At 44.7% G+C, this 12,263-nt stretch overlaps 1 protein-coding gene across 2 annotated transcripts in view; it reads left to right on the top strand.

The window, feature by feature from the left end:
- PATL1 (PAT1 homolog 1, processing body mRNA decay factor) overlaps nt 1-12,263 on the top strand; it is a 154,655-nt gene that overhangs the window by 56,855 nt on the left and 85,537 nt on the right. The window contains exon 7 of one of the 2 annotated variants that reach the window (XM_069752978.1): nt 3,326-3,409. The exons of the other annotated variant lie outside the window; for it this stretch is intronic. Coding sequence (XP_069609079.1) covers nt 3,326-3,409 — 84 coding nt within the window. The remainder of the gene's footprint in view (nt 1-3,325; nt 3,410-12,263) is intronic. 2 annotated transcript variants of the gene reach the window in all.

Raw genomic sequence — 12,263 nt, 5'->3', positions numbered from 1 at the left:
TCCAGTGAGGGAGCCGGGTAAGTATTTTATTAACAGCGGGGGGGGGACAGGGATCTTTATTTTAACCCCTTCAGCCCCGGAGCTTTTTCCGCTTTTTCATTTTCGTTTTTTGCCCCCCTCCTTCCCAGAGCCATAACTTTTTTGTTTTTCCGTCAATATGGCCATGTGAGGGCTTATTTTTTGCGGGTCGAGATGTACTTTTGAACGATACCATTGATTTTACCATGCCGTGTAACAGAAAACGGGAAAAAAATTCCAAGTGTGATGAAATTGCAAAAAAAGTGCAATCTCACACTTGTTTTTTGTTTGGCTTTTTTGCTAGGTTCACTAAATGCTAAAACTGACCTGCCATTATGATTCTCCAGGTCATTACGAGTTCATAGACACCAAACATGTCTAGGTTATTTTTTATCTAAGTGGTGAAAAAAAATTCCAAATTTTGCTAAAAAAAAAAAAAAAAAATGCGCGATTTTCCGATACCCGTAGCGTCTCCAATTTTCGTGATCTGGGGTCAGGTGAGGGCTTATTTTTTGCGTGCTGAGCTGGCGTTTTTAATGATACCATTTTGGTGTAGATATGTTTTTTTGATCGCCCGTTATTGCATTTTAATGCAATGTCGCGGCGACCAAAAAAATGTAATTTTGGCGTTTTGATTTTTTTTCTCGCTACGTCATTTAGCGGTCAGGTTAATCCTTTGTTTTTATTGATCGGACGATTCTGAACGCGGCGATACCAAATATGTGTATGTTTGCTTTTTTTTTAATTGTTTTATTTTGATTGGGGCGAAAGGGGGGTGATTTGAACTTTTATATATTTTTTATTTTTTTTTAATATTTTTAATCACTTTTTTTTTTTTTAATTTTGGCATGCTTCAATAGCCTCCATGGGAGGCTAGAAGCATGCATAACTCGATCGGCTCTGCTACATAAAGGTGAAGTACAGATCACCTCTATGTAGCAGAAATGCAGGGTTGCTTTCAACGCCGACCACAGGGTGGCGCTCAAAGCAATCAGCCATCAACAACCACAGAGGTCTCAAGGAGACCTCTGGTTGTTATGGCGATGGAGCCCACCTCAAAGCAGGGGATCTGCCAGCTGACGGAATAGTTAAACACCCAAAAAAAACAAACAGATTTTTCATATCTTCTCTCCAGCGAACGCTGCTGGAGAGAAGAAATGAATGGCGGCTTCAGCACCAGATGCAGGGGACAGCGCTTAACTGTAGCGCTGTCTCCTGCACGGTGCGTGTGGTACCCAGTCGGCACACGGGCGGCACACCGATGGCGCACGTGTGCCACACTGATGTACCACGTGAACACACGGACAATTCCGGTACCGGAATTATCTGGACGTGTGAGACTGCCCTAACAGTTTGAGTTTTTTTAGTTTCTCCTTTACATGTTGCTTCAACTACAGCTTTCTCACTAACTGATTAACCTAGTGCCACTTGGTGGGTGTACAATGCTGAGGAGGAGCAAAAATAATTGTGTGCATAGTGTCAGCCTCCTAGTGGCAGCAGCATACACCCATGGTTTTGTCCCCAATGAAGGCTCCGAGACAGATTTTATGGCGAGTATCCAAAACTCCTATTTTTGGCAGAGAAAAAAATAGGCTTCATCAAGAAGGTGCTGGTAGAGCCTGCGCAGTAGCATCCATCGGAACGCGGTAGATGCTACTGCGCCAGCTCCATTTTGGTTAAATAAAAAAAAAAAAAGAGAAATGTTTTGTTTATAAAAATTGTGTAACTACAAACACATACATAGTATCCCCCCGTATCACTCTACCACGCAGGTGCAATTGCCGGCGCCTGCCTTGATGAATGTGTTTTTTTGTTTTTGTTTTTTTTTTTAAATTATTATAGTATATGCAACATATAAAGTAGGGAACAAGTATGTAGGTGACCTGTCAGAAGCCATACAGATGCATATATAATCAGAGCACCACATTAAGCCCCCCCACAGGCTGCCCCGGAGCATGAGAATCTCATTAACTGAAAACTGCAATTAAGGATTAAACAACAACTACAAGACTGATTTAACCAGGTATCATTTTATTCAGAATAACTGCGCCAACCTGACAGTCTCTGTAGGTTCTGTGCACAATCCTGCTGACAGGTTCCCTTTAATCAGTATAACGGCATCGACCTGACACTGTAGGTTACTGTGCACAATTCTGCTGACAGACTCCCTTTAAAGAAACAAAATTGGTAATCTTGTAATGTTCACACTGCTAAGTGGAGCTTTTTTTAGACTTGCATTTCCTGTTTACACAAGGCTCCATGTTATCAGGCAGGATTACAATGACGAGCAAAGGTACCGTCACACTGAACGATATCGCTAGCGATTCGTGACGTTGCAGCGTCCTGGCTAGCGATATTGTTCAGTTTGACAGGCAGCAGCGATCTGGATCCTGCTGTGACATCGTTGATCGGAGCAGAAAGGCCAGAACTTTATTTCGTCGCTGGATCTCCCGCAGACATCGCTGAATCGGTGTGTGTGACGCCGATTCAGCAATGTCTTCACTAGTAGCCAGGGTAAACATCGGGTTACTAAGCACAGGGCTGCGCTTACTAACCCGATGTTTACCCTGGTTACCAGCGTAAACGTAAAAAAAAAAACACTACATACTTACATTCCGGTGTCTGTCCCCCGGCGCTGTGCTTTCCTGCACTGGCTGTGAGCGCCCTGGCAAGCCGTAAAGCACAGCGGTGACGTCACCGCTCTGCTTTACGGCTGGCCGGTGCTGACCGTGCAGGAAAGCACAGCGCCGGGGGACAGACACCAGAATGTAAGTATGTAGTGTTTGTTTTTTTTTTTTTTTTACATTTACGCTGGTAACCAGGGTAAACATCGGGTTACTAAGCGCGGCCCTCCGCTTAGTAACCCGATGTTTACCCTGGTTACCAGGGGACCGGCATCGTTGGTCGCTAGAGAGCTGTCTGTGTGACCGCTCTCCAGCGACCACACAGCGACGCTGCAGCGATCGGAATCGTTGTCTAGATCGCTGCAGCGTCGCTTAATGTGACCGTACCGTTACCTTTCTATACACAGGATCCACCACCATTCACAATAGGCAATGTCACCTCTGACCCTGCTCCCCTCCCTTAACAATGTTCTTTACACTTGCTTACTAGAAACATAAAGGGTAAACATTGTTTCACTTTTTTCATAAATCAATAGTAAAAGTGAAAATAAGCAACTTTGTAATAACTCATCAGAGAAATCCGCTTCTTTCTCTGCCAAAATTGCCAGTCATTATCAAACTTCTTCTGAGGTAATTTTATCATGTCTTTCTCAGTGTTTAGTTTAGATTTTTTTTTTCCGCAGAGTAACCCAGCAACGCTTTTGAGACACCCATTCCCTTCTGCCCTGTCCCCACTTCAGCGGGCACAGCTTATAGGAGGCGCTCAGGTAACCCTCATCTGTCTCATTACGCGGGGCTATGTACTGTCTGTCTCTGTTACCTGATTTCTTCTCATGAAAGGGACAAGTAATGTATAGTATTGATACAACTGCACAGGTGAAGTCTACCTTTAATAAGCTTTCAGATCAGAAATCTTTTACCATGTTTATTTTTCTCCATGCATGATTTACAACACCTTTGTAAAGGAGTACACCTGAGAATTAAAACCGTATTCACATTGACACACCACCAAAAACTATAAGACTAAGTTTACACTGGGCGTTTTCGCAGCGTTTTTTGATGCATCTTTTATGCAAATTTACAGTACAAGCAAAGCCTATGAGATTTCAGAAATCTCATGCACACACACTGTTTGTTTGTTTTTTTGTCATTGAGATTTTGTGCTTTGCATGTTTTTTTGCACAATGGAGCATGTGGCTACTTTTAGTATTTTTCACCCATTGAAATGAATGGGTGGTGAAAGACGCTGAAATAACGCACCAAAAATGCATGTATTACGCTGATTCTATGGAATAGGTCTTTTTTGAACATTATCGGCATGCATAAGAGACAAATCTAGTGTGCCAAAACCACCGCAAAAAACAAGGAAAACATGCTTTTTTTCTGCACCTTTTTTCCTGCCAATAGATCAGGTTTTGCTGCAGAAAGAAATGCTGAAAAAACACCTTGTGTGAACTTGCCCTTAAGGCTCACAACCATAATAGTGTTTTTAGTTGTCACATTGTGTTATTCAGAACTAATCACTGTGAGTACGACACTGCTCCTAAGGCTGTGTGCCCTCAATCAGGATATTGCAGCGTTTTGTATTTTCAAGCAGGTAATCGGCATGTGTTCATAGAACTATGCGGATTTACCCCATGTAATGAATATCTGTGGGTGAGACTACATGGCGAAAACGAGGATCTCAGCTGCAGATAATTGACATGCTGTGGCTCACAGACCCACACCACATTTGAGTTTACTCTTTGTCAAATCTCAGTCGGCATGGGATTTACAGATCATGGCTCCCCCCATCATTATCAAGAGGCTCATATGTGGAGCTACACAGACCACACTCCCTGATCTGTGACGTAATGTCTCAGAAGAGTGGGGGGCCGATCTGGATCTGCATTTGCATCAGATTGGGTAGTTCTGAATAGCACAAACTGTGACAATTGAGAACACTACTCTGGATGTGAGCCGTTATCATATTTGAAGTTGTCAGTGTGAGTCGTCTTTATTTTCCTGGAGTACCTCTTTAATTTTAAGAGACGTTCTGTTTTTTCCTCAGTGGTGTTCTTTTAGATAGAAGAAGAATTTCAGTGCAGTGCCTGGTTGGCCTCTGCATATTCTTCTCAGTTACACTTTGCAGGCCCAAAGAGCATTTTTTTTTCATTAAACCAGGCTTAAAAATCCTAGGAAAAACTCCCTTACCAATATTTATTGAATTCAATGTATGGAGTAGATTTGAAGCATAAGAAGCTGTCAAAATCAAGATGTGTAACATGTTCACATGTTTGTGGTCCAGTATAAGAGGAGATTCAGCAGTAATCTTTTTTCTGCTTGTGGATCCTGGTCTGTCAATAATTCAGGACACTTACAGCATAGTTGTTGAGCTGAAGATGTGCTGCATAGTGTAAAAGGACTCCAAATTTCTCCTACACATTGTGGACATAGACCAAGGGTTATAGCTGCTAGAAGGTAGATACTAAAGGTACCGTCACATTTAGCGACTTTACAACGATATCGCTAGCGATCCGTGATGTTGCAGCGTCCTGGATAGCGATATCGTTGTGTTTGACACGCAGCAGCGATCAGGATCCTGCTGTGACATCGCTGGTCGTTGCTGAAAGTCCAGAACTTTATTTAGTCACTGGATCACCCGCTGACATCGCTGAATCGGCGTGTGTGACGCAGATCCAGCGATGTCTTCACTGGTAACCAGGGTAAACAGCTCTCCAGCGACCAAACAGCGACGCTGCAGCGATCGGCATCGTTGTCTATATCGCTGCAGCGTCGCTAAATGTGATGGATATGGATACTAAGTAGATAAACAAAAGCTACCAGAAAACTTTTTAACCCCTTAGTGACAGAGCCAATTTGGTACTTAATGACCGAGCCAATTTTTACAAGTCTGACCACTGTCACTTTATGTGGTTATAACTCTGGAACGCTTTAACGGATCTTGCTGATTCTGAGATTGTTTTTTGTGACATATTGTACTGCATGTTAGTGGTAACATTTCTTTGATATTACGTGCGATTATTTATGAAAAAAACAGAAATATGGCGAAAATTTTTAAAATTTTGCAATTTTCAAACTTTGTATTTTTATGTCCTTAAATCAGAGAGATATGTCACGAAAAATGGATAATAAATAACATTTCCCACATGTCTACTTTACATCAGCACAATTTTGGAAACAAAAATTTTTTTTTTTGTTAGGGAGTTAATAAGGGTTAAAAGTTGACCAGCAATTTCTAATTTTTACAACACCATTTTTTTTTTTAGGGACCACATCACATTTGAAGTCATTTTGAGGGGTCTATATGATAGAAAATAACGAAGTGTGACACCATTCTAAAAACTACACCCCTCAAGGTGCTCAAAACCACATTCAAGAAGTTTATTAACCCTTTACGTGCTTCACAGGAACTGAAACAATGTGGAAGGAAAAAATGAACATTTAACTTTTTTTTGCAAACATTTTAATTCAGAGCCATTTTTTATTATTTTCACATGTGTAAAAACAGAAATGTAACCATAAATTTTGTTATGCAATTTCTCCTAAACACGCCAATACCCCATATGTGGGGGCAAACCACTTTTTGGGCGCACCGCAGAGCTTGGAATTGAAGGAGCGCCGTTTGACTTTTTCAATGCAGAATTGGCTGGAATTGAGATCGGACGCCATGTCACGTTTAGAGAGCCCCTGATGTGTCTAAACAGTAGAAACCCTCCACAAGTGACCCCATTTTGGAAACTAGACCCCCCATGGAACTTATCTAGATGTGTGGTGAGAACTTTGAATGCCCAAGTGCTTCACAGAAGTTTAGAATGCAGAGTCGTGAAAATAAAAATAAAAAATTTCCACAAAAAAGATTTTGTAGCCCCCAAGTTTTTATTTTCACAAGGGTAACAGGAGAAATTGGACCACTAAAGTTGTTGTCCAATTTATCCCGAGTACGCTGATGCTATGTGTGGGGGTAAACCACTGTTTGGGCGCACGGCAGAGCTCAGAAGGGAGGGAGCACCATTTGACTTTTTGAGCGCAAAATTGGCTGTCGTGTTTGGAGACCCCCTGATGTACCTAAACAGTGGAAACCCCCCAATTCTAACTCCAACCCTAACCCGAACACACCCCTAATCCCAACCCGATCCATAATCCTAATCACAACCCTAACGATATTCACAACCCTTACCCCAAAACAACCCTAATGTCAACCCTAACCATAACCCTAATCAAAACCCTAAATCCAACACACCCCTAATCCTAATCTCAACCCTAACCTCAAACCTAACCCTAATCCCAATACACCTTTAACCCTAATCCCAAACCCATCCCTAATCCCAAGCGTAACCCTAATGCCAACCCTAATCCTAACCCTAATCCCAACTCTATCCCTAACTTTAGCCGCAACCCTTGCCCTAACTTTAGCCGCAACCCTTGCCCTAACTTTAGCCGCAACCCTTGCCCTAACTTTAGCCGCAACCCTAACCCTAGCCCTAACTTTAGCCCCAACCCTAACCCTAGCCCTAAGGCTACTTTCACACTTGCGTCGTTTGGCATCCGTCACAATCTGTCGTTTTGGACAAAAATTGGATCCTGCAAATGTGCCCGCAGGATGCGTTTTTTGCCCATAGACTTGTATTGCCGATGGATCGCGACGTGCACTGGATCAGTTGTGTTTTGGCGGACCGTCCGCACAAAAAAATCGTTCAATGTAACGTTTCTTTGTACGTCGCGTCCGCCATTTCCGACCGCGCATGCGTGGCCGTAACTCCGCCCCCTCCTCCCCAGGACATAGATTGGGCAGCGGATGCGTTGAAAAACTGCATCCGCTGCCCACGTTGTGCACAATTTTCACAACGTGCGTCGGTATGTCGGGCCGATGCATTGCAACGGCCCCGTACCGACGCAAGTGAGAAAGAAGCCTAACCCTATATTTAGCCTTAACCCTAAACCTAAATTTAGCCGTAACCCTAATTTTAGCCCCAACTGCTTTCTCCTGCCGGCCGACAGATGGTGGGCGCACTGCGCATGCGGCCGCCATTTTGTTTCCCAAAGAAGACACCGGCGTGCAGGAGAGGACGCAGGAGGACCCAGGGACACCGGTAAGTATAATGGGGTCCCCGAATCCCCCTATTTCTCTGTCCTCTGATTTGCGATTACATCAGAGGACAGCGAATTACACACCACTTTTTTTTTTTTTTGCGATCGCCGTTAAAGAGTTAATTACCGGCGATCGCAAAACAGGGGTTGGTATAACCTCCCGGTGCCGGCCGGTGGGCGCACTGCGCATGCGCCCGCCATTTTTTTGCCGGAAAAAGATGGTGCCGCCCATCGGGAGCCATGAGGAGCACCGGGGGAGACAGGTGAGTATTGGGGGGCTATCTGGGACCCCATTTCTCTGTCCTCTGATGTGCGATCACATCGGAGGACAGAGAAATTAAAAGGGAAATTGCTTCTTTTTTTTTTTTGCGATCGCCGGTAAACGGTTAATTACCGGCGATCGCAAAAGCGGGGTCGGTAAAAAAACCCCCGAATCATGTTCTCTGGGGTCTCGGCTACCCCAGGCAGCCGAGACCCCGGAGAAAATCGGACACTGGGGGGCGCTATTTACTTTTTCCACAGCGCCGTTAATTAACGTGTGTGTTGGTGTATATATACATTTGTGTGTGTGTATATACAGTATGTGTATATATGTATACACACACACACACACACACACACACACACACACACACACACACACACACACACACACACACACACTACCATTCAAAAGTTTAGGGTTACTTAGAAATTTCTTTATTTTTGAAAGAAAAGCACAGTTTTTTCCAATGAAGCTAACATTAAATGATTCAGAAATATACTCTATACATTGTTAAAGGGAACCTGTCACCTGAATTTGGTGGGACCGGTTTTTGGTCATAGGGGCGGGGTTTTCAGGTGTTTGATTCACCCTTTCCTTACCCGCTGGCTGCATGCTGGCCGCAATATTGGATTGAAGTTCATTCTCTGTCCTTGGTAGTACAAGCCTGCGCAAGGCAAGATTGCGCAAGATTGGCGTGTACTACAGAGGACAGACTCTAACAAACAGGCTCTAACCAGAGTAGAAAGAGAAGTGGGAGGCCCTGCTGCACAACTGAGCAACAAGAGAAGTACATTAAAGTCTGTAATTTGAGAAATCGAAGCCTCATAGGTCCCCCAACTGGCAGCTTCATTAAATAGTATACTCAAAACGCCAGTGTCAATGTCTACAGTGAAGCGGTGACTCCGGGATGCTGGCCTTCAGGGCAGAGTGGCAAAGAAAAAGCCATATCTGAGACTGTCTAATAAAAGGAAAAGATTAATATGGGCAAAAGAACAGAGACATTGGACAGAGGAAGATTGGAAAAAAGTGTTATGGACAGACGAATCCAAGATTGAGGTGTTTGGATCACACAAAAGAACATTTGAGAGATGCAGAACTGAAACGATGCTGGAAGAGTGCCTGACACCATCTGTTAAGCATGTTGGAGGTAATGTGATGGTCTGGGGTTGCTTTGGTGCTAGTAAAGTGGGAGATTTGTACACGGTAAAAGGGATATTGAATAAGGAAGGCTATCACTCCATTTTGCAACGCCATGCCATACCCTGTGGACAGCGCTTGATTGGAGCCAATTTCATCCTACAACTGGACAATGACCCAAAGCACACACCAAATTATACAATAATTATTTAGGGAAGAAGCAGGCAGCTGGTATTCTATCTGTAATGGAGTGGCCAGCGCAGTCAACATATCTCAACCCCATTGAGCTGTTGTAGAAGCAGCTTGACCGTATGGTCCGCAAAAAGTGCACATCAAGCCAAGCTTGTGGGAGGGGCTTCTGGATGCATGAAATGAAATTTCTCCAGATTACCTCAGCAAATTAACTGCTAGAATGCCAAAGGTCTGCAATGCTGTAATTGTTGCAAAGTGAGCATTGACGAAAGCAAAGTTTGAAGGAGAAAAGTATTATTACAAATAAAAAATTTTCAAACCTTGTCAATGTCTGGATTAGATTTTCAATTCATTTGGCAACTCATTTGATTTAATAAAAGTGAGTTTTCATGGAAACACAAGATTGTCTGGGTTACCCCAAACTTTTGAAGGGCTGTGTGTGTGTGATTGGTATATGGTCTCCATCCTGCAATGTGCTGCTCCATCCTGCGTCCCCATCCTGTCGTGAGCTGCTCCATCCTGTGCCCCCATCCTGCGCCTCCATTCTGACATGTGCTGCTCCCATCCTGCGCCTCCATTCTGACATGTGCTGCTCCCATCCTGCGATCCCGTTCTGTCATGTGCTGCTCCCATCCTGCGCCCCCGTTCTGTAATTTGCTGCTCCCATCCATATGCCCCATACGCTGCTCCATAAAGGTTTATGGCCCCCATAAGATGCTTCATAGTATATGCCCCGTACACTGCTCCATAAAGGTTTATGGCCCCCATAAGATGCTCTATAGTATGTGCCCCGTACACTGCTCCATAAAAGTTTATGGCCCCCATAAGATGCTCCATAGTATATGCCCCGTACACTGCTCTATAAAGGTTTATGGCCCCCATAAGATGCTCCATAGTATATGCCCCGTACACTGCTCCATAAAGGTTTATGGCCCCCATAAGATGCTCCATAGTATATGCGCCGTACACTGCTCCATAGAGGTTTATGGCCCCCATAAGATGCTCCATAGTATATGCCCCCGCACACTGCTCATAAAGGTTTATGGCCCCCATAACATGCTCCATGGTATTATATGCCCTGTACACTGCTCTATTATGGTTGATGGCCCCATAAGATGCTCTATGGTATTATATGCCCCCGTACACTGCTCCATTATGGTTGATGGCCCCATAAGATGCTCCATGGTATTATATGCCCCCGTACACTGCTCCATTATGGCTGATGGCCCCATAAGATGCTCCATGGTATTATATGCCCCCGTACACTGCTCCATTATGGCTGATGGCCCCATAAGATGCTCCATGGTATTATATGCCCCCGAACACTGCTCCATTATGGCTGATGGCCCCATAAGATGCTCCATGGTATTATATGCCCCCGAACACTGCTCCATTATGGTTGATGGCCCCATAAGTTGCTCCATGGTATTATATGCCCCCGTACACTGCTCTATTATGGTTGATGGCCCCATAAGATGCTCCTTGGTATTATATGCCCCCGTACACTGCTCCATTATGGTTGATGGCCCCATAAGATGCTCCATGGTATTATATGCCCCCGTACACTGCTCCATTATGGTTGATGGCCCCATAAGATGCTCCATGGTATTATATGCCCCCGTACACTGCTCCATTATGTTTGATGGCACCATAAGATGCTCCATGGTATTATATGCCCCCGTACACTGCTCCATTATGGTTGATGGCTCCATAAGATGCTCCATGGTATTATATGCCCCCGTACACTGCTCCATTATGGTTGATGGCCCCATAAGATGCTCCATGGTATATGCCCCCGTACACTGCTCCATTATGGTTGATGGCCCCCATAAGATGCTCCATGGTATTATATGCCCCCGTACACTGCTCCATTATGGTTGATGGCCCCATAAGATGCTCCATAGGATTATATACCCCGTATGCTGCTGCAATATATAAACAAAAAATACCATACTCGCCTATCGTCGCTGGGCGCCGAGTGCTGGGGGGCCTGAGCAGGCGGGGACACCGGCGCGCTGTGGGGGTTAGGTGCCGGAGTCGCCGCTCGCTCAGGCCCCCGACACTTGCTATATTCACCTGGCCCTGATCCAGCGCTGCGTGCCGCTTCTTCCGGCTCCTCTCGCTGTGACTGTTCAGTCAGAGGGTGGCGCGCATTAAGCGTGTCATCGCGCCCTCTGATCTGTGAACGTCACAGGCAGAGGACCCGGGAGACGGAGCCGCACGCAGCGCTGGAACGGAGGACAGGGAAATATACTTACCCTCCTGGCGCGTCTCTGCCTCTCCGGTGGAGATCGCGGTGTGCGTTCAGTGTTTACGCATACCGCGATCTCCTGGGAGCGTCACTCTGGGGTCCAGACTGCGCCTGCGCTTACGCAGTCTATAAAGGCTTCGGACAGAGTGACGCTCCCAGCGTTGTATTATAGATGATTATGTGTATATGTATGTGTGTGTATGTATGTATGTATATATATATATATATATATATATATATATATATATATATATATATATATATATATATATATATATACACATACATATACGTACACACACACTGTATATACTTACCTTGTAATGTCTTCACATCATGGTCCATCCTGATGTGTCCGAATCCCAGAATTCCAAGCAACGGAAGTTCACCGACCTCCATATTGGGACACCAAAGTGATGTCTCAATTTAGAAACTGCTGTAGGCTGCTCTTGCGCGGTACCACCAGCGGAACACCATCGCAACACACACATACACACATTGTATACGCCGTATGCACCACACACAAACAAACACTCACACTGTATATGCCGTACACACCTCACACACACTCACTGTATACGCCATACGCAGCCTCATGCGCGGTACCACCAGCGGAACACCTTCGTGAACATGCCGCCGCCGGGATCAGCTGAATATATGTATACATACTGTATGTATGTGTGTG

Source organism: Ranitomeya imitator, chromosome 2 (genome assembly GCF_032444005.1).
Source record: "Ranitomeya imitator isolate aRanImi1 chromosome 2, aRanImi1.pri, whole genome shotgun sequence".
NCBI classification, from domain to species: Eukaryota; Metazoa; Chordata; class Amphibia; order Anura; family Dendrobatidae; genus Ranitomeya; species Ranitomeya imitator.
Note: the sequence above shows the minus strand (reverse complement) of the source record. Positions and strands in the feature narration are given on the sequence as shown.